This window comes from Falco rusticolus, chromosome 7 (assembly GCF_015220075.1).
Source record: "Falco rusticolus isolate bFalRus1 chromosome 7, bFalRus1.pri, whole genome shotgun sequence".
NCBI lineage: Eukaryota > Metazoa > Chordata > Aves > Falconiformes > Falconidae > Falco > Falco rusticolus.
Window position 1 is genome coordinate 11,489,946 of NC_051193.1, and position 25,317 is coordinate 11,515,262.

At 48.8% G+C, this 25,317-nt stretch overlaps 1 protein-coding gene across 3 annotated transcripts in view; it reads right to left on the reverse strand.

Annotated features, from left to right (window-relative positions):
* NTRK3 (neurotrophic receptor tyrosine kinase 3) overlaps positions 1–25,317 on the reverse strand; it is a 217,798-nt gene that overhangs the window by 89,448 nt on the left and 103,033 nt on the right. For all 3 annotated transcript variants that reach the window (XM_037395410.1, XM_037395408.1, XM_037395409.1), the window contains exon 12: positions 8,138–8,326. In XM_037395410.1, the coding sequence (XP_037251307.1) occupies positions 8,138–8,326 (189 nt within the window). The remainder of the gene's footprint in view (positions 1–8,137; positions 8,327–25,317) is intronic.

The following is a 25,317-nucleotide window of genomic DNA, read 5'->3' on the forward strand; positions in this document are numbered from 1 at the left end:
CCTGGGCTGTACTTCTTGTCCCACAGGGCAGTGCTACTAATAATGTTCCTGCTCTGTGTGTGGTCTTGCAAAACTGCTCCAACTCCTAAACAATAGTAGCTATTTCTAATTAGGAATTGTAATTTAACTGTCAATGAACAAACAACAAGGGCCTGCAATCTTCTAACCAGAGAGACAGCTCCTGTCTGACCATGATGAGTCCCCATGCACTTCTAAGAGTTCACCTTAGAGGTTCTAAACCTGAAGAACAGTCCAGTTAGACCAAAAAGTCACAACACAATGTCCTTGCAAACTCTGGGAGGTCCCAGTGCCTTCAGGGGTATCCCACAGCCAGGTACCATGGTCACATCCCCCTTGTCAGAGGAGCGCAGAGGTACCCTAGCCTCCAGATACTTTCCCAACAGTCAAGCATTAAAAGCCGCAGTAAACTCATCACAAAGCAAGACAAATGTTTAACTGATGGCCAAAAGAAATCAGTACCACAGCTCTTCTACCCACACGCAAATACATACACCGGCTATTTTTAAAGCAATCCACAGCAAAATTCGCACAATCAACAAGCCATGAGGAGAATACTCTTGAGCCCCCCTTGTTACACCTGATACCAGGGCTGCCTGAGTTTGCAACAGCCTCCAGTCTTGCACTGTGTCACTACCTCTTATCCTGCAGGGATGAAGCCATGGGCATGAGGAGCGTTGGCTGATGAACAGAGCCCTCCTTTCTCTGGCACGGACACTTCCTTCAGGTTTGAGTGCTGTGGGGTCAAGAGCACTACAAGCCCAACTGCACAGGGAGAAGCACCAATACCTGGGCACACATCCAATAACGTGGGGAATGTAAACCTACTTTATCCCCATTTCATCCCATTTGTCTTCTCTCACCCTTCTACGAGTCTTGACTCATGCCAGACCACAGGTGAAAAGCACTCCTGTGCTGCCAGGCTTTGAACACCCACCAGAAATTGGAGATGCAACCATCTTTGATAACTTCTGGTAATCCCTGGCAGGAGAACTGCTTGGTCAGGAGCATCGTGGTGTCCCTGGCTTTGCCAAGAAAAGGCAGAGCTGCTGTTCAGCAGAAATCCACGTGTGCTTCGGCAGCATCAGTTGTGAGGCAGAGGTGATCGGTGTGTAGGTGTCATCGTGCAGGAATCTGAGCCATGGGGAATGAAGAAGAGCTGATTCAGCAACTGTTTTATGCCATGCCCAACACAGTGCATGTGTGAGCGGGTGGAGAGCACATGCCCACCTACGCAGGGATGGTGGTGTCTACGTGGGGGCCAGAGGATGCTGCAAGAGCAGTGGGAGGGTGCGTGAGCCCCTGTATGAGATGAGCAGGGGGCTGGATACAAGACAAAGCATTACGAGTGCACATACACATCCTCCATGAAACGGCGCATGGCTTGGGCCAGCCAGTCCAACTCATTTGACGCAGGAACAAGGCTGCCAGGCAGATCGAGCAGCCTGCTGTTCTAGAGCTGCTTCAAATCCAGGAGGAAACCAGCTCAGGGTCTCCCCTCATCTGGCTTGTTAAGTGCTTGACAGTTCACTCCTCATGGGCTCACTTTCCAAAATGACCCCAGGCAAGCCAACCCTGCTTGCTGGCCCCACAGACACCAGGATTAAAAGGTCCAGAGGAGAGGCTTTTAGGCCAGAAAAGGAGGCAGAGTTTTGTACGAGAAAATACTTCCCTGTCCACTCCTTGATGTCTGTATCCAGAAGTATTTCCATCACCAGTGCAGTCTCTCTGCAGGTACGTCAACATTAGCAGCCCAAAGCCACATTCTGCTTGATTTAAGGGTTTCTCTTCCTACTGGATCCCCATCACCAGGAATGTGTCTGCTCAATGTCACACACCACAGCTGTGCTGCCAGCATCGCTTCCCCACACCAGGGCTGGAGCCTGCTCAGCCCCTTTGATCTCAGGTATTGCTACAAATATCTTCAATGAACACACGTTGAAGTAACAGAGAGGGAATCTACAACCCAAACAGCTGCAGGAGCTAATCGGCTTCTGTACAAAGTCAGGTGCACATCGCATCTGCAGCAAGGCAGGGCTGCACTGCTGGCTACAGTGGCTCCTTCTACAGCAGGCAGGAGCCAGACAGAGCCATGTTTCCCACCCTCCCACCCCGCTTTTCTTTCCTCTGATACAATCACACAGACAATATCTGCAGAGCTGGCTGCGAGGGAAGGTATACACAAAGGAACTTGCCCACCTTCCCGAGACAGCCTGGAAAACTCTGATTTCTGTAGCACCATCATGGCAGGAAGGTCCAAAGGCTGACTTACTGAGCCAGAGGTTGCAACTCAATGTATAGATGCAATAGGAGGGATGGGCATTCCACCTCTGCAAAATGCAGCTTAGACTCCTGAGTTGTGGAAAACGCAGATATTTCTTCCACTTGCTTTTTCAGAGCTGGATGAAACGATGCAGAGCATAAAATTGCCACAGGTAAGAAAAACCATCTGAGAGGGCTGGTAAGAGCTGAGCAGGTTGGATCAAGTTGCACTGGCCATGCAATCGCTCCTGTTAGTCAGGTTTCACAGCCTGGGCAAGGGGATGAGAGGGCAATGCTGGGCACAAGGGAAGTTCAGTTCTGCTCTGGCAGGGGACAGAAGCAGTAATCTTGGTTGCTCACACTTTTCCTCAGGCACCTGCAACATCTGCTCTGGAAGCAGCTAGCCAGAGCCTATGGAGTTTCTGTAACATCCAAATCTTTTGCAGGACAATCATATCAGCACTTGGAGCTCAGAGCAGTTTCTGAGAGGCAACCGCAAACCAGAAGGAAAGGAAATTTGGAGGCAGAAGGTCATTGCAGGGACATCCAATGCCTTCCACCTGCTAGCAGCTGAGAGTTGAGGTTGGGGTTTTTCCACAGACCCAAGCCACAAACTCAGGCTTTGTTAGGACAAACGAGGAAACACAGAACAGAGTAGCAAAAAACATATCAATGAGTATACAGCTGCTTATAGGTCTTCATTAAATCCCCTAAAGACATCTCATATGGGTTGACAAGAAGGACAAGACAGTGAGGAGCCTCAGTGCAGAAGAGTGCCTACTTCAGAGAGGTAGTGGGCATTGGGTCCTGCTGGAGAAGAGCATGGGGATTTCACGTTAGAGGAGAGAAAAGGAAAAGAGAAGTTTGGAGAAACTGGAGAAACATCAGAGACCTGTGGGAGGGACTGGGACCTGTACAGCCTGGCCCCAGGCTGGGCGCTGGGCAGCAGAGTGCTGCTGGCACTTCACACTGGGTTCTACATTGTATTGCATGAAAATAACATTTGACAAATCCTCTCATCCCTGGAAGAAAAAAAAAAAAGAAAAAAAAAAAGGAAAAGTTTCTCTTTTCCACTACCAACAGTGCTCCTTCTCAGCCAAATAAAACTGCAAGCATTTATAGCTTTATTTTTACGTTGTTGTTTTTGGTAAAAAACGGGAACATGAACTGACCAAAAATAGAAACGCTGCATACTTTTTAGCTTCCCATGCCCAGGATGAACAAAGCACACTAGACAAACAAAAAGAATTTACAGCAGTAAGGGTAAATATCCTTATATCCCTCCCATTTTTGTTTTCAAGACCTATTTAGAAGCAGAGGTAAGACAAACTATTTGTTTAAAAAAAAAATATGATTTTTTAAATGACCACAATGTTCCTTTTAAACTGCACTGAAATACAAGATAAAGACAGGGTACTGAGTGAAAGAGTGCTGATGGCGCTTTTATTGTGTGATTTGCCTTGTTTTTTTCTGAAGTACTTCTTTTTAGCAGATTACCATGTATTTACAGTTAGTGTAATTATATCTAATTACTTAATTAGCATGAATACGTGTAATTACTAACTTCGAATATGTAATTATGTCAGGGCAGCCTGTAATAAATGAGGTTGAAAAAAGCCCTCATTAGGACTCTACGGAAGGACGGCTGCTCCACCCGTGTGGAGAATGCATCCCAGTCCCCTGACTGTGCCAGTCCTGGAAAACACAGAAAGCTCTGGTTGTGTCTGGCAAAAACTTCCACCAAAATCAAACCACTTGCCCCAAAAGTCTTCACAGCACTGGTGGGAACCAAGCATCCACTACTGGGAGGCAGAGAAGGATCTGCAAAGGATCTGCCCCCCAGACTAACCTTCTCCATCAAGGAGGATTCTTTCCTCTCATTTGCGTCTTGCTCAAGACAACCTATTTTGTTGGACAAGAAATATGAGGGAACAGAACTCCAGAACACAGGCATTTGAGTAAAGCTTGGGAGACCAGATCCAAGAACTAATCTGTATCTGATGCGCTGTGCTTATAATTAATTACTACTTAATTACTACTATTAAAGTAAAATAATCATCCAAAATGTTTCTTCTGAAACATTACCAATCTTTCACCACAGAAATCTCCAGCTGCTCATAAATACAAAACTTGAATTTTGCAAATTCACATCCTGAATATCAGAGGATGGATGGTAAGAAGTTGCTGTTACTGCCAAGCCTGCCCGAAAGGACTAATAGCCATCTTCTGGACAGAAATGAAGGTAGACTGGATCACATTTTACATTATCAAAACCTTGACCATAGGTTGAAGCCATGTGGTCCTACACCGTATTTCCTCATCACGTATTCTGTCCACAGCGCTTGCCACAACAAATACCATTCTTCTCTCATCTGCTTATTTCCAAGTACAGAGAGGTGAAAACTCACCACAACCTGTCGCTCCTCCTGCTGACACCCACCAAGCAGATATGCCACTTGGTTTCTCATCCATGTGCAAAAGATGAGGAGGAAGAGACTGTTTCAGCTTAGTCTTCTGAAATCAGTTTGTGGTTGGACTGTCCCCCCTGCCAAGCTCTTTCTTTAACCCTCCATGTAGAGCTGAGGATGGCTGAAACCACTGGCTGCAAACCCTAGTGCTGCCCAGCCTGCCATGGAGTTACAGCATAAAGATGGGGGGAGCATCTTCTCAGAGACTCAGTGCTTCATCATGAGAAAAGAGGGTGGTAGTTTCTTCCGTGGCTCTTTCAGAAGCCCTCAGCCAGGAAGGGAAAGAGGACCCTGAGCCAAGGTTGTCCCTCCTGCTCCTCTAAATCAGGTAGTAGCAGAAAGAGAGTGAGAGACAACCGCAAAAATCCCAGAAAGTCAGAGGTGAGAGCTGGCTCCTGTGCCCTTCATCCCATCGATGAGAAGACAGCACATCCCCAGTGAGGAACAGGTCTCTCTCTCCCTGAGGACACGTTAAGAAGAAGAGCGCACAGGACAGCATCGCACAGCGGGAGCGAGAGGGGCTGCAGCTCCGCGGGCAAGGAGCTGCTCTCCATATTTCAGCTGCAATTCCATTATGCAGAGCTAAGTGGCTGGGAATAAACATCCGTCATCCCTGCGTGATAAGCGATGTTTGCTAGTATAGAGGGTGACAGAAATCTATATCACATCAATGTACTATTAATACTGCATTAAGCATATAGAGTTTGCTCTCCTCATTGCAGCGCGGCAATGGGTATCGGCATGTCCTCAGCCCAGACAACATCCAAGAGCACAGGGATGCTTTCAGGAGGAAGGAAGGAAGGAGAAAAGTTTCATAGTGGAGAGGGAAATTGCTGTAGCAACACCTCAGTGCAAAGGAGAGATGCTGGGTGCCATGGAGCACCTTTGCTCATGGCTGGACAGCAGCTCTGTGGGAGGTGGGTGGCAGGAGAGAGATGAACGCCTGCATCAATACAGGCTCAGCTGGGCATCGAGGCACTCCCCAGCCCAGAGGATTTCTTTCTACAAGTGACAGCAAATGAAGAAATGTTTGTGTCCAAGCCCTGCACAGGAGGAAAGAAAAACCCTCCAGCATGAAAACCATGGGGAGAACATGAGCAACAAATATTCTCCAGCTCAGGTTTAAGCTGAACAGAACACATCAGATCAAACGACCCCCTTACAACAAAAGCTCCCCAAAGCACAGTTAATTTAAAAGGTGAATTATGAAACTCTCCAGCCTCAAGCAAAGCCACCAGTGAAGTCAAAAGTGTTGTCCAAGTCAAGTCTTGGGGACTAAAATACAAAACACACACCAAATCCAACTCTGCCTGAGGTCTCAAAGCCTGGATTTTGTCCTGTGAATGACAAGCAAATCTAAAAAATAAAAGGGCTTTCAGCTTGCCAGCATCCAGCTATGGTTTACCTCTTGCTAGCACCCAAAGGGAGTGCCTGTGTGTGGGGTTTGATTTCAGTCCCACTGCCTTGCAGCCCCAGGAAACCTAGAGCTCAGAGGTGGCAATTTGTCGTGGATTTTCAAGGGTGCAGAGTTGTCAATAGCACTACACCTCCACACTGTGGCACCTTCCACAAGAGAAGTGGCTCCAGATACCACCCTCATGCATCTATGTGAACCCTTCAGACCATAATCAAGTAGCCCTGTGAAACTCTGAGGCCAAATCCTGCTGCAAGCAACTTCCCCTGCAACCCACCCAGCTCTGACAAGCCCCACAGGGCAAATATTCAGAGAAAAACTCAATCCTCTGAGGTTTAATCTCTGGCACCACACAGCTACAACATCAGCCGTGTCTTGCAATGGTCGGCGCATAGATTCAAGAGATTCGAGAAAGCACAGGAGAGGAAGGAAAAAATAAAGCAGCAGAGCCCCCCCCCCCAAGCCATCAGAGTTTGCAAATCATTTTGAGATGAGGTGCTATAGGAAATGTAAAATACATAATTAACGGCACAGAAAAAACCCACTACGTTCAGGTTCTCTGCTCCTGCCTAATCACCGCACTCTTCCTCCCCTCTCTACAAACAGACCAAATTTAGCACACCAAAATGAAAATCAAAGGGAAAGCAGGGTGCATTCACTGGGTACACCCCACTGCTCTGCAAGCAAAGCACGGCGATAACGGCTTGGGCATGGGCTCACAGCACCCGGGAGGGTGCACGGCAGGGGCTGCCCCAGGGACACCTCCACCAGAGCAGCGGCTGTGGCTCCCCGTTCCCTGATGGGAGAAGCGGTGGCCAGGGAGCAGCGTGCTCCTGCTGAGCACTTCACTTAAACGCTGAATGAGTTCCTGCAGGTTGGGAGATCGGCCTCCTCCCTCTTTCCAGGGGCTGTAACGTCTCCTGCACTCATGAGTCAGCAGCAGCCAAGGGGAGAACAGAGGCGACTTTAATGCAGCACTCCCTGCTTCCAGCTGGGCCACAGAGATAGCACAAGTTGGGGGTGGGGGGGGGTGGGGTGTCCCCCCTTTTTTTTTTTTTTTGTAAGTTTTTTATATTTTTAGAGTTCTACCTGGAACCCAGACACACCAAAAGGATGAGCAATAGCAGGAGAGGAATGTTATCCAAACCTCCTGCATCACTCGACTTGCATCTCAGAGCTGGTAAGAGGCTGGGAGAAAACTACTGGCTGGCTGCGAGCTGCGTGTTGCGGAGGGCTATATTCGCCACTCGCATGGGAAGCAGTGCAGGACTCCCAGAAAAGCATCCTTTTACCCAGCACTTCCCTTTTACACTCAGAATTCAGAAACACGAAATAGAGAGGACCACCTGATCACCACCTGCTAGTCTAATGAGCCCGGTTCACAACCCAGATTTACATGGGCAAGGTGCAAAAGCTTTACAGAAGCCCATCAAACAAGACATCCAGCACCTAAGCCTCCTGTTCTTTATCTCCACGCATCTGCCCCACCTATGGCCACATGTTCTGAGCTTCTCCCTGGCCTGGCGGGGAGCCAGGGAGACAGCCCCATGGCTGGGAAACTGCTGGAGGAGGAAGGGAAGGCAGGTCCTTTCCCCAGTCAAGCAGGGGTCCCACGCTCCCAGGTGGCTCTCACTCACCCCTGGGACTTCATGCTTGGAGCCAACAAGGCAGAGCCTGGCTTTGAATGGCACTTTCAGGCAAGGGGGGGAAGGTGACTGGCGGGTGGCGGCGGGAGGGTGAAGGGAGGTGAAGGTGAGAGTGGAAAGTCTTCTCTGGAAGCACCTACATGTATGTTGTGATTTCTGAGACCTGAGATTCACTTTGGTTTCTGGACCATACCAAGACCCACTCCCTTCAAAAACCTCTTTTTCCTCTTTCTCATCCCCTTAACCTCTTGCTCCTCGTCCTCCTTTGCCCACCCCCCAAGCCCATCCCCTGATCCTCGCAGGGGGCTCCGACCGGATCGGGCACTCACACGTGTCTGGCTTGTGGCAGTTGTGACCTTGTCGGAAGTACTGAGGGTTCTCAATGACAGGAATGCGGGTCATGCCGATCACCACCGTGTCCGGGCCAGCATCCAGGGACGAGGGTGTTGTGATACCGTGGTTGATGTGGTGGAGGGGACTGGCTGAATCCTCCTCTCCGCTGATCACTGCCACAGGACCTGCAAACACCATGCACATCTGTCAGGCACAACAGGAGAAAGGGGACCCGCGAGACCTGCTGACCGTGCGAATACAGATCACTGCAGGTCAGCAGTGGATCACCACCAGCCCTTGGACAGGACACCTGTCCTAGCACTCCTGGCAGCTGTCCCATCCCCAGGGCTAGTTTCTCCAGGCACTGGAGGCAGGGCAGGGAAAACACCTGAAATTTTCCTTACTGGGTTTGGGCTACCAGGCTAACAATCCTGCCGGGGTTAAGGTAGCTACAGGTGAGACCACGTTACAAGTGAATCCTACACAAAGTCCTCTCTTAGAGCTGTCACAAGATAGATCAGTCACTGTGGTGCCTGTATACCCTGGCGTCACGAGCTTGGCAGAATACATAACTGTGCTTAGACTGGAGAAACATCACCTGTAAAGAAGATCTATTTCACCCAAACCCACTTTCACACCATTTCTCTCGCCCAGTATGTTTCCCATCTTGTTCTCCCTCCTCCAGATTCACCTACGCAGAACCCTTCAGTCAGACCGATACCTACAGGGACCTACAATAGACTGGAGTAGATAGTGCTCAGGTCATGCTGCCCCCCATTACCACAACAAAAGGCAACATCTCCCCCTTAACCTCCTGACCCCAAAAAAGGTCACAGTACCATTAGACAGACAAGGAAATGAGGCAAAGTAATCAGACCCCCAAGATGGGAGCGAAGGAAACCTCCTATCCCTCCACAGACTCTCTAGTGTTCATTAACTGAGTTCACTAGAGCAAGAGCACAGAGGCGGTTTCCCATGGGAGGACCCCTCTGCCACGCTGGCACACCTTAGAGGTCACAGGCACCCAAGGATGGCAGAGAGGAGACACTCCAACAAGATATGGAGAAGGCGGTGCCACAACCTTTAGGCTGAGCTGCAACAAACCCAGAAGATTCCTTCTTCCTTGTCTCCTCTAATTCATCTGCCACCATCTCAACTACTTCTTAACTCCCAACTCCCCATCTGCTGCTTGCTCACAGGACCTGTCACCATTCCCCAGTAGACTGAGAGCTGAAAGTGGTCCCTCTGCACTGACCCCCATGCAAAGTCCTGAAGTTGCTGCTCCATGGGTAAGGAGCCTCAGCACAGTCCACATGCCTTCCCAAGTCCCGCAGCACCCATTTACGCATTCTGGTCTACCTCCATGGAGAAGGTCCCCAAAACACCAGCACGTTCAAATGCACCCACATCATTCTCCCTTCTGAAGATGACCAGCCAGCAGCCACACTCCGGCTTCTTCAGCCTCCTGCTCCAGCTACGGCTCCTTAACACTCAAGTGCCTGCACGCAAAGGCATCAATGCTCTTATCTTGCCCTAACCAATGGCAGGCAACCATTGTTACCCATAGGTAACGAGAAGTGATGAAGGAAAGAGCATCCATACCTGAGAGCCAAGGCCTGCTTCCCACACATACTTCACAATACTCAGCTGTACCCCAATTTTCAGCTTATGCTTAATTTTATTTTTAGACCTTCTAACTTCAGCCTTTGCTTTCCAGCCAAGGCTGGAAACCTCAGGGGACATCAGGCCTTAATACATTATTCCCCACTTCCATGTATTCTCTACCATCCCGAGGCCCAACCAGCAAACCAACATCACAAACACCTCCATCATGAAGTGAAACCCTCTAATCCATGCTGCAGCCATTCGTGCTATGTAAACACAGGATCCTGAGGAGCTGGGCAATGTGGGGACAGCACTGCAACCTTCCACGAGAACCTCCCTTGCATATTCACATGGGGACAAAAAAATCCACACTCAACTAGAGATGCTGCTTTTCTCCTGTCTGGATGCTACCAGGGGCTACCAGAAGCTCAAGCAAAAATGAGCGGAGACGCTGCACTGAGGCTTCAAACCTATTCAGAGGCACCAGCCTTTTACCTGCATCACATAGAAAATTCCTCTCTCCCATCAGTAATCTGCTTCTAATTGCACAATTACTTTATTATGTAGCACTAGCAACAAAGAGGGGAGTCTTCGAACCATTTTACTCTCCCGAGCTTCTGGGAGGACAGGGTGAACATCAGCTCCATGCAGTCATTCTGCCTGCATTATAAAGGCTGCTCGTTTTTGGAGCTTTGAGTATTGTTTGTTCTTCCAAGTGGGATATAATAAAGTTATTGTGTAATTAGCAGAGTCCTGGCAGCCACGACAGGTGTTTTAGTCACAAGGAAAAAAAAGTCTCCTTTCATTGTGAATTCCTTCTGGCAGGTTCTGGCCTTTTTTTCCTTTGCTCCCCAGGCCCACATGACTTCCAGCTTTTGAGATGCAGAGGCAAAATGCAGCTCTTGCCGCAAGATGCCTCTGTTGGGACTATGCACACTGTATTTCTCCAAACACAAAAAGCAAACAGGCAATTTTGGTTTGAATGACTTTTGTTCTTTTGTGTTGTCAATTCTTTGCATGCGAACCAGGAGGATTGTGTTATGCATGGCGTGCACATTCCCTCAGCCATACCGTGCACCGCTGGCCAGCCCAGCTGCAGTGGGAAGGGGAGAACTCTGCATTTCAAGGTGCAGTTCACAAAACAAGTCATAAAAATATCAGCTGGTATAGACTGGTGCAGATAATGTGAGGAGATACCAGGAAGATCTCCCTTGCAGTGGAGCAGTGGGAGAGGCTGTTGAAGGCTTATCACTTTCCCTAAGTGGCTGAGGTGTTGCTTCAAAGGAAGGTACCTAATCAGGCAGTGGCATGTGAAAGGCCTCTCTAGTGAATTATATGAAGGTAAGTCTTAATTCTCCCCTGCTTTGAGAGCAGAAATCGCACCTTTGTGACAGGGAGCAAAGAGGACATCTCCTACAGCATTAGTACTGGAGGGAGATAGTTGGTTTCAGAATGAGCTATGGGACAGAGGTCAGGTTGGCACAGACCCTGCTAGGGACATACCCCTCGGGGGCTCACAGAGCCCTGCTAGCACTTAACCCTTGCTGTTCCTGCTTGCACAGCACTTCCTCATGCTTAAGGAACACAGATCAGGGCAGTGTCCTGCTGGCACAGGCAGGTTAGGACATGGCTACATCTAAAACAGTAGGGCATGCTCAAGGAGGTCAGATACTTGTGAAACTAAGTACAGCCAGCATCTACTACCCAATGGTCTGATGGCAATTTCCTTGCCAATGAACAGATCCAGTGTCACCTTCTTTACACACCACAGGTTTTTTTCTGCAGCTCACTTCTTAGGAGGACTTTCTACATGCATTATCCCCAGTTTCATAATCCAAACCTGTCCAAGACCTATAGGGTAAGAAGTAACCATATCTCAGCTGATCCACAGTTGCAATCTCATTCGCCAACAGAGTCCTGTGAATGAACTTTACCTCTTAGTCATCCAGCTGAAGTCAATGCTACCAAGATGAGCCATTTACAATATACACCAACTCTCAGAAGCTTCAGAGCCAAACTGATGCTCCATGATAATCTCTACCCCTACCCATTTCTGCAAAAGTGGGAAACCTCAAGAACTGCCAAGACAGTTACAGTCCTGCCACCACAGGGAGAGTACAGCACATGAAGTAGATTCTACCCTTGCAATAATCTAGGGACAGTTTACTGCCTGACTTGGGTCACACCAGCCCCACACAGCGCTGCAGCCTGGGCCGGCTGGGCATGAGCCCCCCGTGTGCCCGGGTGGCCAAGGAGGCCAGCAGCGCCCGGCTTGTGTCAGACACAGCGTGGCCAGCGGGGCCGGGGCAGTGACCGTCCCCCTGCGCTGGGCACTGGTGCGGCCGCCCCTCGAATCCTGGGGTCAGCGCTGGGCCCTCACTGCAGGGGGGACACTGAGGGGCTGCAGCGTGTCCAGAGCCGGGCAGGGGCTGGGGAAGGGGCTGGGGCACAAGAACCATGGGGAGCGGCTGGGGGGGCTGGGGGGGGTCAGCCTGGAGAGGAGGGGGCTCAGGGGGGACCTTATCGCTCCCCACAGCTGCTACAAGGGGCTGCAGCGAGGGGGGTCGGTCTCTTCTCCCAGGTCACAAGTGATAAGACAAGAAGAAATGGCCTCAAATTGTGCCGGGGGAGGCTTAGATTGGGGATTAGGAAAAATTTCTTCACTGAAGGGGTTGTCAAGCACTGGGACAGGCTGCCCAGGGAGGTGGATGAGTCACCATCCCTGGAGGTGTTTAAAAAAGTGTAGGTGTGGCACTTAGGGACATGGTTTAGTGATGGACTTGGCAGTGCTGGGTTAACAGTTGGACTCTATGATCTTAAAGGTCTTTTCCAACCTAAATCATTCTGTGATTCTACGACTGTATTTCCAGGTCCTGAAAAAAAATCAAAATAAATCACATTCTCAAGAGTCCTAAGGAACACATCTGATGGACGCAATGCACTAGCTTTCAAGTTTTCAGAAATGTTTCTGAAGATGATAGGCACTCAGCTGGCACTGACTATAACACACCATTTAGCAGACTCATCCCAATGTCCTCCACAGGATATAATTGGATTACAGATACTTTACAGCTGAGGACTTCTCCAAATTTCTGCTCTTAACTCTTTTTTTTTATGAGGGGAGAAGTGTAGAAATCTGGACAACATTATCTCCTACAACACAGTCATGGCTCTTTATCACTTTCATTCTTTCGTTCCTATCTCTTCTGGCTGGTCACAGCTGAGATCCAGTTCCCTCTAAGCACATGGCCACGCTGTTGCCCCTCAGAGACTCAGACAAGTGCTGGACTCACTGCACAAGCCTGACACAAACTTCAAAAACATTATCGATATGAAGCAGTCACTGATCACTTTTATAGCTCTGACACTCAAAATACATACTGCCATTAGTAACTCCTGGAAATAAAGCAGCTACCGCAGCTTCAACTTTTTAAATCTATCTTGGCAATAGCATATTTTTTTTGCTGTTAAGTAGGTAAAGAGGTTGAGTTTTCTGATGTATAATGCTGATGAATGGCTTTATTTGGAAGAACTCTCACCGGCTTCAGCAGAACATTTTCCTGGTAAGGTTAAAGGGAAAAATGGAGTAAAATGAAAAAGAGAGTACAGATTTTAAGATTTAGGTTTACCTTCCACTTGACAGAGAAAAAGGCAGAGGGACACAGAGAAGGAGCCAGTTTTGTACTGCAAAAATGCAGAGTAATAGTCAAGGGTAGCCTGGGGTAATTCCTGATATATCATCCTATGATCTTAAAACACAATCTAAAACATTTTGGAGCTCCCCTGATACTTAAAACCTGAACAGTGATGCACTAGCTGTTTCTGTGAATAGCTCAGTCTGTGTTACGGACAAGTGGATATTAACTAGAAAAGGAGTCTATTTGTTGATACTTCAAGAAGCCTTCATACGTTCTGAACATCAGACATGTTACATCTATATTCTGAAAGGCTTTTGATGGCTCTCCTCCCACCCAAGCAGGAGCCTCATCGGCCAGCAGCATGCACACTGTCTGCAAGGACAGAGTTCAGCTGTTCTCCATGCTAAGCCCATGCAGTGTTCCTGCCAGGGAAGCAACGTCAGCAGCAGTGGAGCCACAGAGCTGTGGGGAAAGGCTGGGGAGATACTAGGGCTGCCCAGGACTACTACCCCTTGGTGAAGAGGCGGTCGGCCCCTGCTCCAGCCCAGCATTACAGCCACTGCCAACCTGCCCCTTTGCAACAACCATGGGAGAGTCAGCCACCACAACCAGAAAATGAGGATCAACATGAATCTGATGTTAACCAAAGAGCAGCGAGGCAGCTTGAAAACGTTGCTTTGGGAAACATCACAAGGAGAATGCTGTTCTCCCTTCCCTCCCACAGCTCCTTTACAGCCAACTCCTCTTTCCCAAGACGCACGCCTCGTTCAAACACCACTGTTCCTGGCCTCACCTCCACCCTCTTTTTCTTCCCCAGCCTCCCAGTTAGGCTATGTTCCACCCATCCCAGCAATGTTCCAACTCTTCTTGCCTTGCATTCATCCCGATATTATCATCTCTGCAAATATTGAGCAAATACTCTTCCAGATTGCCCCAAAGTCTCTGCTTTTCAGAAAATCTGCTATCGTTCTCTACTTGGCACTCTTTCCTGTGGCTAAACTGGAGTTTGTCTTGGTGTTTTCCTTCACCTCCTTGTTCTTCTGGAAGCTCTGTGAACTAGGACATACCTTTTAGTCCATGTCTTGAATCGCCTGGTTCATTCACAGTGTTATATGGACAACTTGTAACTTAAGAAAAATAAAGCAAATAATAATAAATAGCTTAGGGAGCCCCTGTTTGCATGATCATATCATAATGGTAAATTATTTATCAAGGCTAAGAGCTATACTTTCTGATAAAATGTAGGCTCAGGAATATAGGGTACTTCATAAATAACCACAGATTAGAGAAGGTAATGGTCACTTCACAGACATCCATAACATAATGAATGCCCCAAAGCAGACAGGTGAAGAAACAACAAAAATTCCAGCTTGCTATCACAGTAACCTCTCCAAAGCAACAAAAATGATTGAAGGTGTAGGAAACATGACCTCCAAGGGAAAACTGAAAGAATTATGCTTTGTGTGGAGAGGAGAAGACTGAAAAGACACGTGATAACAGCCTTCAAATATGTAAAAGGTTGCAGCAAAGAGAAATGTAATAGCTGTTCTCCATGTCCACTGGGGATAAAACAAGAAATAATAGGTTTAAATTGCACTGAGGGAGATTAGGGTTTGAATGTTTCCCCTAATGCCTAGCAGTATGGATGGCTGAGCACTGGAACAGATAACCCAGGGATGCTGCAGGGGCTCAGCCACTGCTGAGCTGGGAAGGGAAAGGTTAAAGAAACTTCTTTCAAGGACAGCTTAGCTACAGGGCCTGACGCTGCTCAGAGCCCTCCCAGGCTGCAGCACTTTTCACATGCATCCAAACAGCCCTCTGCAAGGAGCACTCTTCTCTTTTTGATGCTTCCAAAGAAACTCCAAGCAGGGACATCACCAGCGCTGCTGACTGCATTGGGGCAGCATCTGAGGCACTGTGGGTGCAGCACTGGACAGGGATGGGGTTATGGTCTCTCCAACATGGTTTCGGAAAGGACAGCGCCGTCCACATCCCAGGCCACATGCTGAGGACAGAACCCGAGTCTGCTGAAGCAGAGTGTGATGTGACGAGTGCTGCAGGGCAATCCTTCCCTCACCACCCATGGCTCTGGGAGCTGTTGCTCAGAACACCATTTTTTCATCAAGAACAATCACTGCAAGAGCTAATTGTACCATCCACGTTTGTCTGTGTAATAAAAAGGAGCCATATAATTAACCTACTTAATTAAGAACTGTATATGACCCATAACTAGAAAAAAAAAATGCTCTCCTAGTAAAGTGGGTCACCATACATTGTATAGCAAGCACTGAAGCAGACCTCATTAAACTCCAATATATATTATATATAAAATCCCCTCTTCCTCTGACTTTAAACCTCTGTTGACGCTTCCATTATTTCCCTGATCTTAATCTTAAATGCTGTTCTTCAAAGGGCCACATCACCGACTGGCAAGTAGGTAATTCCAAGGCCAGATCTCTCAGCCTAGCTTTACAACTCTGAGCTATACGTACACACATACCTGCTTATTTTTAATGCAGATAGAAAACTAACCCCCAAACTTCAGCTTATCAGGAAAACAAACAAATAAAAAAAGTTTACAAAAATCCAAACCTTTTGCTGGAGCTGAAATCAAACCATCCCTCCGGGCTGATCTCTGCACCAGCAAGGAAGGGAACTGAAACTCATAAAACAGTAAGCGAAAGCACAACAAATACAATTAAAAATCTAGCCATGCTCAGAGCGAGATTGCATTTACTGTCTCATAAAGAGAGCCTCGTCCTGTCAGGCAAACAAAAGGAAATCAATTTGTTAATTTTTATTGGCAGATGTGGGCACGCGGCCAAGTCAGTGCTCGGTGCCTACACAGGACCTGCTTGGAGCCAGACTGCCGTGGGCTCCAGCCCATCCCCGGCCCTCCTGCAATGGGAAGCAGCCACTTCTCCTCATCCTCAGGGTCCCCAATCCAAACCAGAGGACGGCCCATCACATGGCGCCTCTTCCCCTGAGCCACAGCAGACCCCTCACTCACACAAAACACTGGGCTTTAACTGGAGAGCTCCTAATTCCAGCTTTGTCCAGTACGTTTGCTTTGTCACCACCACTTCAACCAGGTCCAAGCAGCTTTTCCCACAGCAGGTTATCCCTGCATCCTTGTACAAATCCTACAACACACCATGGGAGCTGGAGGGTATCACTGCAGAGGCCAGCCCATACAGCACAGCTCTGGCCCAAACCATGCCGTGGCCAGCTGCGGAGCCTGCAAAGGTGCCCACCCCTCCTGTGCCATGCCCCATGGGGCACAGTCTCCCCCATCAACTTTTTGAGGAAACAGAACATATAAGTCGTCACATCTTTCAGCTATGCAGGCAGATGAAGACTCTGAGAATGTAAATTTGAGCTCTCAAAGGGGTCTACTCCAAATCCTCAGCTTCCAGCCCCTCCAGCAGCAAAGGCAGGAAAAAATGGCCAAGCAACAATCCATTTTCCCCTCTCCTGAATGAGATGGTGTGTTTGGGGCCCTAACTATCTCAAGGAGGTGAAGATCCAGGTGAACTTTGGGGTGAAAGGGAGTGAGGGACAGGCCTGAGGGCCTTGCACCCACCACCACTCGGGTCAGACACATGGCTGCCCACCCTGCTGCCACCTTCCACCCTCTTATAAATTGCAGATACATTATTGTATAAAGAAGGGCTGGCAGATCCACATTCAGTGGGCAATCCCTACACAGGTGATCCTCACAGCACCTTCCCTTCCCAATGAAACAGTCTGCTGAAATACTGCCATTTACAAAAGCCGCTTTCCCTTTTTAATATTGACATTTCATTCTCTCTCCTGATTTTTTCAGGTGTTCACAGGGCAAGAAGGTAGCTCTTGCTGCAAAAAGGGATGTGTCAGGGCAGAGGGGCTTTGGCAGCCCTGTGCATCTTCCCTTTGCCTATTCCAGCCTCCAGTCATCCTGGCAGTGCCAGTATGGAGCATCATTCCAATCTCATTGTGGGCAGAGGATCCCCAAACCTCCCTCGCTCCTCCCATGTCCTTTCCTTCCCCCACTTTCCAAGTTTATTTATTGAGATCAGACACCAATCCTATAAGCACTCACACTCAGGAATGGAAACATTAAGATCAAATCATATAAAATATAAAGTCAATGCATATGATGGCACAATTGCATAAATCCAGCAGAACAAGCAACAGAAAATGCTTACAGTAAAAATGACGAGACAATCTCATAATTAAAAAGGGAGGAATCTGACAAGCCAGGGCCATGTGTGACAGCAAAGCCAGCCAGCACCCACAGGAAGGCAAAGCAGGAATTTTTATATCTGGGCTTAAAGCTCCTGGCCCAGCAGTACCAAACCTCTTCAACTCAGAAAGCGTATAACCAGGAAAAGGACAGCAAACGGGGCACAGGGGTAATCAGAATGTTTTAGATTCAGCAACACAAGGATCTGCTGACTCTTTAAGTATCAACAAGTTAACACTTTCTCCTGTATAACAGAGGATGAATACTGTGAAGCCACTGTGTTTGCCAATAGGAAAAGGTTTTCACCACTAAGGTCAGGTGAAACAACTACCTAGTAGCACAGAGAACAGGAAAGGAAGAAAAGTATTTTATTCAATTGTTGCTGCACAGAGAAAGATAGCATTTCATCTGGTGATGCTGGTGCTGGCATTCAGACCATCCCCAGTCACCTTCCGCCATTCCCACCACCTGGCTTCCCCCATTTGGTGGTCACAAGCCAGTTTTTCCCATTGCTAGGCATGCATTCTCCCCATGGAACGTGAGGAGCCAGCTGAGTTCCAACACATCCAACCTTGCAGACAAACCTCCTGAGATGGCATCTTAGCATGGCAGAGCCAGCACCAGCAGCTCCCAGAGCAGAGAAACGCACACCTGGATGAGGCAGAAGTGAGCAGAGGCACCCAGGGAGGCAGCATCTCTGTGCGGCCAAACTCCCTGCATGGTCCCCCTGCAGCCCTCCTGCTCCAGCCCTAAAGTCAAGTCTCAGAAATGGCTGGTGGGGCAGGATGGGGGTGTTGGTGGGTACTGGATATTCAATGAGACATCAAAACAAAGTCCCTGTTGCCTTATCTCCCCTGCACAAGGCCATCATTTCCATCCCTCTTTATGGGATCGTCTCCATTTGAAGCCAAAACCTCATTTTCTTCCCCCAGGTCTCCATCATCTCACTGCACTCAGTGCCAGAGCTGGGCACCATCCTACCTGTCCCAGATCCTCTGCTTATTACTGTTGACCATTTTGGCCCCATTCTTCCTGTTGACTAGAGATTTGCCTCTTAGTTTTTTCCAAAGTCACCAAGCTGTCACCTCGGGGGCACCTTGAACTCTGGAGCGGCACAGGCTTTACGAGGCGAGAGCTGGGCAGCGGCTGGGTAAAGGCCTCAGCAGCACCTATTAATCTCTTGGCTCACTCATCCCTATCACAGACACACCGTAAAAATGATATAAGCATTTCATTCAAACGGCACTGCAGAGGGAGTGGGGAAGAGCACAGGGCCGATTGATTTCCAGTATGTCTGCTCTTTACCTTCAGGTATAAATACAACAGCAAAATCAATCGGAATAACATCATATCAGCTTTCTAATCTCTTCTGTTTGCAAGACGCGCTTTATATACTGCGGCGTTTCCTACAGCTTGTCTACAGGAGGCCCCAGCACCTCCACACCCCCCACCCTGCCCGTGCGCAGCCGCTTCCTCACTCTCAGCCCCTCCAGGGCGAAGCTTCAGGATCTGCAGTTCCAAACCACAGCTCTTCCCCTGCTCTGTGCAGGAGGTGCCAAGAGGTCTCCCAAAGCAACGCACCTCATCCGCATAACAGCATCGCTAACATGCACTCGCAACCCCCTGGGTCACGTTAACACCTGCTAAAAGGGAGATGCTCGCTCACTCACATCCCTTCCCAAGCGGATGGCGGCTTGCTCAGGGTCAGTGGGTACCCGGGCATGCTCAGGTCTGCTGTCAAGCATGCCGACGGGGACAGTCCCATCAACACAGGGATACAGGCAAGGCAGTAGCAGCCTCTGCTTTCCCCACATCCTCAGGACCCCATGGCTCTATTCACCCATGGGCTCATATGTGGCCCTGGTGGCATTTCTCCTCCTTGTGAGCATCCAGCACCCAGAAGCCAAGTGACCCTGCACAAAAACCCAAGCCCAGAGCAGGGCTGCCTGCTCAGCACTGAGCAGATGCATTTCCTTTCTGCTTTTCCAATTTACCTTCAGCCCAAGGCTTTTATCCTTTCTCCTGGCCCCCTGCCACCCCACCACAGAGCGAGACTGTGACAAACTGATAAACATTTTCCCTGAGGCCTTGCTGGGGTGAGCGTGTGAATGTGAATGCAGCGTGAGGCTGGGGAAAGGGCTGCCTGGCAAGGCGTCAAAGGGCTGTCTCCTGCAAACTCCAGCTCAGCACCGAGGCGATGCTCTTCCCCACCTCAAACCCAACCTTGGCTGAACAGCTGTAAGATGGAGGGGAAAGCAGAAGTGGTTTAAGCTACGTCTCAGTTTTATCCTGCGATTCAGCCAATGAAGAACATGCACACAGTGTGCATTAAGCCCGTGGCAACTGCATCGCCTTCAACACTGTGGCCAGCGTTGGGTGAAAGCTTTAGGATGTGGTATCCAACCCACTCAGCATGGAGCTCCCATAGCACAAGGGGGCCACCAGTGATGTCTCTGTGCAGGGCTCCATTGGCAGCTCCACCACCAGCATGTCCAACCCACTGCTGGATCACTGATCTGAACCATGAATGTGATGCTGCAGTAACCTGCATCTGTGCCAGAAAATACTAAAAAACAGCAAGAACCACCGAAGGTCTCAGAGACAACAGCTAGGACCACTACGGCCCTTCTGCCCAAGAGTTTTCCTGCCTTTTGCCAAGACTGGCACCCAACTGTGCTTAATAAACACCACCCATGGAGAGAAAGCCCTGCCAGCAGCAGCTCAGCAGCACAAGCCAGGGCAGCAGCACACACTCTCCACCAGCCAGGACCATCACACACTGAGGGCAAGCATTGGGCATGTTTCTCATTAGCTCCTTGCCCGGGTCCACCAGCTGCCTCCATTCCCCTCCCACTGTTCCCCTTCCCATGCCTTGGCCACTGCAAGATCAGTCTTGGGTCATCTTGATCTACCTGGAAAGCTTAACCACCATGAAAACAAACTGCTTGTCCTCTGGCTCCAATCTCTCACAGAAATCAGCGCCAATGGAAGTGTCACTATCAATTTCATAATGTTATTAGATAGATGTAAAACTGGGCCAAGTCCCATATTCCTGACGGGCCATCAAAGGGGTGGGGATTATGGGTAAGGAGACAGGCAGCCCTGGCAGGAAAGGCAAAGGCTCCGGATCAATTAGCCTGATGAGGCTACCTTCCAGCCACATCACTTTGTGCTGACACCAGTGCCTTGTCCCCAGAGCCCAGCCGCCCACCCTTGCACCAAGAAGGTTTATTTTTTCCAGTGGTAACCGGAGCTCCTTCAAGCCCAGGGAGCTGTGCGTCCCCCTCCAAATATCCAATTTATGAGACTCCCAAGACAGAAGGATTTTGATATCATTACAGGACATCAATTTTCAAGCTTCCTTATTTTGGTTTAATATTCTGTCAAGATTAAAATGAAATATCATGCATTAAAAAATATAAATAAATGTCCCTCTCTTCATTGCTCAGCAGTTTCAACTGGAAGGAGCACACAAAATGTAAAGTACCTGGTACAACACATGGTTTGTCATTGCTCTGTGTCTTTCCTCTTGGTTTTCTTTCAAGATCCTACTTGGACCATGAAACTAAACTGGTCAGTACCACCATCTGATTCTCATGCAGTAATTAATAATGCTTGTAATTTTTCAAACTAAAATAGTTTTCAGTTGTTGCTTTTTTGGTCAACTTCTGACCTTTTTGCTTTAAATGGAATTTTTGTGAAAACATCAAGCATTGAGGTGACAGATGTCACTGGACTAGGTTCACTTCCAGCAGACACCCCACGTGCCCAGTCCCTGCCAGCAAGCAAGCGACTGCATTCACTCAGGGTGAGAATTTGTAGACCCAAACTTAAAGTCAGACCTTTGATGCTTACTTTCAGCCCAAAACATAAATCCTTACATGGTTAAAAAATAATAAAAAAGTCCTTGCAACCATAGTTTGGTTTAGTCCATGCACAAAGGCAACGGAAATTTAAAACTTGTGCCTCTCAGAAAGACAATTCTTTTGTTTTTTCCCCTCCACAGCCCTCCTTGAGATGATCTCCAGCAGCGATATCAGTCTCAGATTTATTCTATCCCAAGATAAATAGTGTGTTGCTCACAGAATCAAAACATATTTAACTTGTATAATGGTTTAAATCCTGAATCTGTTCCCACAATATTATGAGACTCTTCTCGAATATCAATTCCATGTCAGAAATATCCACAAACAAACAAACATTTTTTCTTTCACACTGAGAATTTGGGAGAGGAAGGGATGCTGGGCTTTGGGCAGCTCTGGTGCTCCCCAGCCCATGATGCTCACACCAATAACGGTACTGCAGGTGTGGAGCTTTGCTGCAAGTCCTGGGATCAACATTTGTTAAAGTGAACATCACTAAAGAAATGAGGTTTTGCAGGTTTTCAAGAAACCTTTGTAGACTTCACAGGGTAGGGGGGAAGCCCTTGATGTTCTCTAGACAGAACTGATTGGAAAGGGACTGATGCCTTTTGGCTCAACTAATACCCGCTGCAACATCAATACACTGGTGTTTTCCAGGATGTCATGCCTGAGTCCAAATTTTATAGTCTTTGGTCATAAAGGTGATGGCTTTGTTTAAAAGTCACAGAAGTGGCTCCTATATAAAGGCTCTGAAATTAAAGCTTTCTGGGAGCTGACAGCTCATCTGCAAAGGGCATCGCTGGTTTGGGGTTTCCACCTCCTTGCTAGGACCCTCATCAAGTCTGAGACGGGTTTTGTGAACGGGGGGATGAAATAAGCAGGGGATAAAAGGCTGGGAGATGAGGAAGGGGACAGATAACAACTCCCTGCTCAGACAACTTGCTGCATTGCTGATCCACCAGCTCAAACAACCCCTTTAATAAATTAGAGAGCTATTCATTGAAATGGCTTCCTCTGTCCCCATGCTGCCAGTTAATCTGTAATTCAGATAGATCAGTCAGAAGGCAAGAGTCCAACACATAAAATGATTAATTCCTCCAAGGCTTGGGGAAATTTCCTTTTCTAAACAGCGTAGCACGCTCCCCTCCTCACCGGTGAGCTACAGGCGTAGACGTGGCTCCCATCAGAGGTCAGCAAGGAAACGCCACTTGCATTTCAATACAGGTGCTAGCAAACGCATCGCCTGTCACCGCCGTCGCTGGGCTGGCAGTCTCAGGGTGGGAGCTCTGCCACAGCCCTTGCCAGGAGCTTGTCTTGCACCTCCCAGCACCTTCCTGCTCCACAAGTCCTCCAGCACTTAGCTAGAAATGCTCGACCTCCTGCCACCCTGTCAGCCTGACACCAACACTTTTCAAGATGAGAGTTTCTATGCAGCAAGAGTGTAAATTGTCAATTAAAGGAAGCAGGCTGGCCTGCAGAAATACAGCATCTACTGATTCCAGGTAAGAAACAAGCAGCTGGTGCCCAGCATGAGTGTGGAGGCTGGGGCAGAGCCTCATCTCCCAGCTCCCCCAAGGGGAATCATCCCCCAGATCCACCTCCGTCCGTTCTTTACAACCAGGACGCTGGCCTTTGGCTGGAAGACACCAGTGAAACAGAGCAGCTTCAGAAAATAAATGAAAGGTGGGAGTTAACCAGATGGACACACTGCAGCGGGTGGTTGTGGAATGGGGACAAGTCATATGAAGCTCCACGTGAGACCAGAGGCACCTGAACATGGTGCCAGCCCTGCAAGCAGCAGAATCAAAACAACTACATTCCTATAGCAAGGAGAGAGGCATGAAGAAGGGGAAAACCCTGCTAAAAAGGACTTGTGAAATAATGCAAGAGATTGGGCATCACAACAGTCACCCTGGGCATGGCCTGACAATACGAAGGGACATTAAAGCAGGACCTTTAGACTCCCTCTTTGATTCTGCTGGTTCTTGTAACCTCAGCCACCGGTTTTTAAAGTATGAGCAGAAAAGCCATCACCAGCCAAACCTCTGTCTCCCTACGTGTATTCCACATCCTACCCCCAAGATACTTCATCAACATCCCAAAGGCAGGTGGGAGGGAAGCTGCCTCGCATTAGCCTCCGAGCCACAAGGGCAGAGAAAGACAGGGCGTTCTGCATTTACCTCGGAGACTAAGCACTGCCTCCCTGCTCTACACCCCATGCCCCAGAACACATCCCTTGCTTGATGGCTTTGTAGCTCACAAGAGACACAACAACACATCCACACTGGGAAACCAGACCTGAAGGCACGTGGAGGTCAAGTGACTTCTCCATCTGCACTGCCAAGGGAGCAGGAAGGAGAGAGTGGGATAAACAGCATCCTCACCCACAGCAGGATGATGAGGGGAAAAATAAAGAAAAAAAAGAAGTGAGCTTGCACAAGGCTGGTAGCTTTCTAGTTGGCAGTAGCATGGACCTGCTGAGCATGAACAAGCCATGTACCCCTTGCACCAAGCCTGCTGCAAGCTGCCCACCCTACAGCAGACCCTGTCAAACCCATTCCCAAACTGACCTGCCTGAAGGCACCCATCGGGCTGGTAGCACCCTATGGACCATGGTTTGAGTGTGCAGGCAGCACAAGCATGCAACCAGAAAGCAGCATGAGGCAGTGAGAGCTGTGGTGGCAGAGGCACCTGGACCACAACGAAGACCCTTTCTAGAAGCAGCTATCAAGTCTCTGCAGAAGCAGTGAATGGAACCACTTCTCGTGCTACCTCCCAAGGAAATCATCGCTGCCGTTACACAGACACAATTATGTCTCCAGAACCTTTTAACCACAGCTCTTTAGGGCTGAGGGAGTTGATAGAAATTTAGTTACAGGGCTGACATCACTTAGCTGGGTAGAGACACTGGCACTGAGTCAGTGGCTGTGGAGGGATCACAAAACAAAACTAGTGATGGGGGAAGTCCTAGGTGATGCCAAGGCAGCATCTCCTGGGGGACCCACCCTTACTCCCTTGACAGTATACCACAAAGGCCAGGCCATTTTCTCATCTTATTCTTTTAGAACTTCCTTTTAAAGAAAACGAAAATAGTAATATATGTGGACTGCCTGTTTTCCTTTGGCTGTGTGCTCTCCTCTAGAGGGGACCACCACTCAGAGATGGATGGCTGCACGTGCATGTCAGCCACGGCAGGGCAACACAGAGCAACATAAGGGTGTCTCGTACCCAACACCCTCAACTCTCTAGGTAGCCCTAAGCAATGCCAGGATTTGAGCACTGGGCAAACGAGAGCACAGGAACACAGCTTGGCCCTCAGTCTCTCAGACACCTTGCCAAATCCATGTCCGGAGCAGAGGGATGCAGGAAGCTCTTACTGCGGGACCCTTGAACTGCATCACAGAGCCCTCTCTGAGCTTGGCAGAGCCAGCCGGGGGCTGCTTTATCATATCTGCCATCTGCTTGTTTGCTTTGCCATCCTCTGCTCCTCCTGGCTATGCTCAAAGACTCCTACCTGTTCTCAGAAAGCTTTGCTGGGTCTCAGTAAACAAACTACAGGCAGGGACAAGAATGGGGAGGGTGAAGGCAGGGGAAGGGGGTAGAGAAGAGAGAATCAAAATTTAATTAAAGACACTTTTGCTTCAGGGCCTCTGAAAATTACAAATTCATGAATCTCTCACTAAATGCCCTGAGCGGTTGTTATGCCAGGCTGCCTACCAGTCCCACCACAAGGGCCATAAAGTGCAAGTACACAGCTCGTCAGCTCCCTCCCTCCACCCTGCAACATCAGGCAACCTTGAGCAGCCTATCAAGCCCCTGACAAGTGTTTCTACAAACAGGAGCTA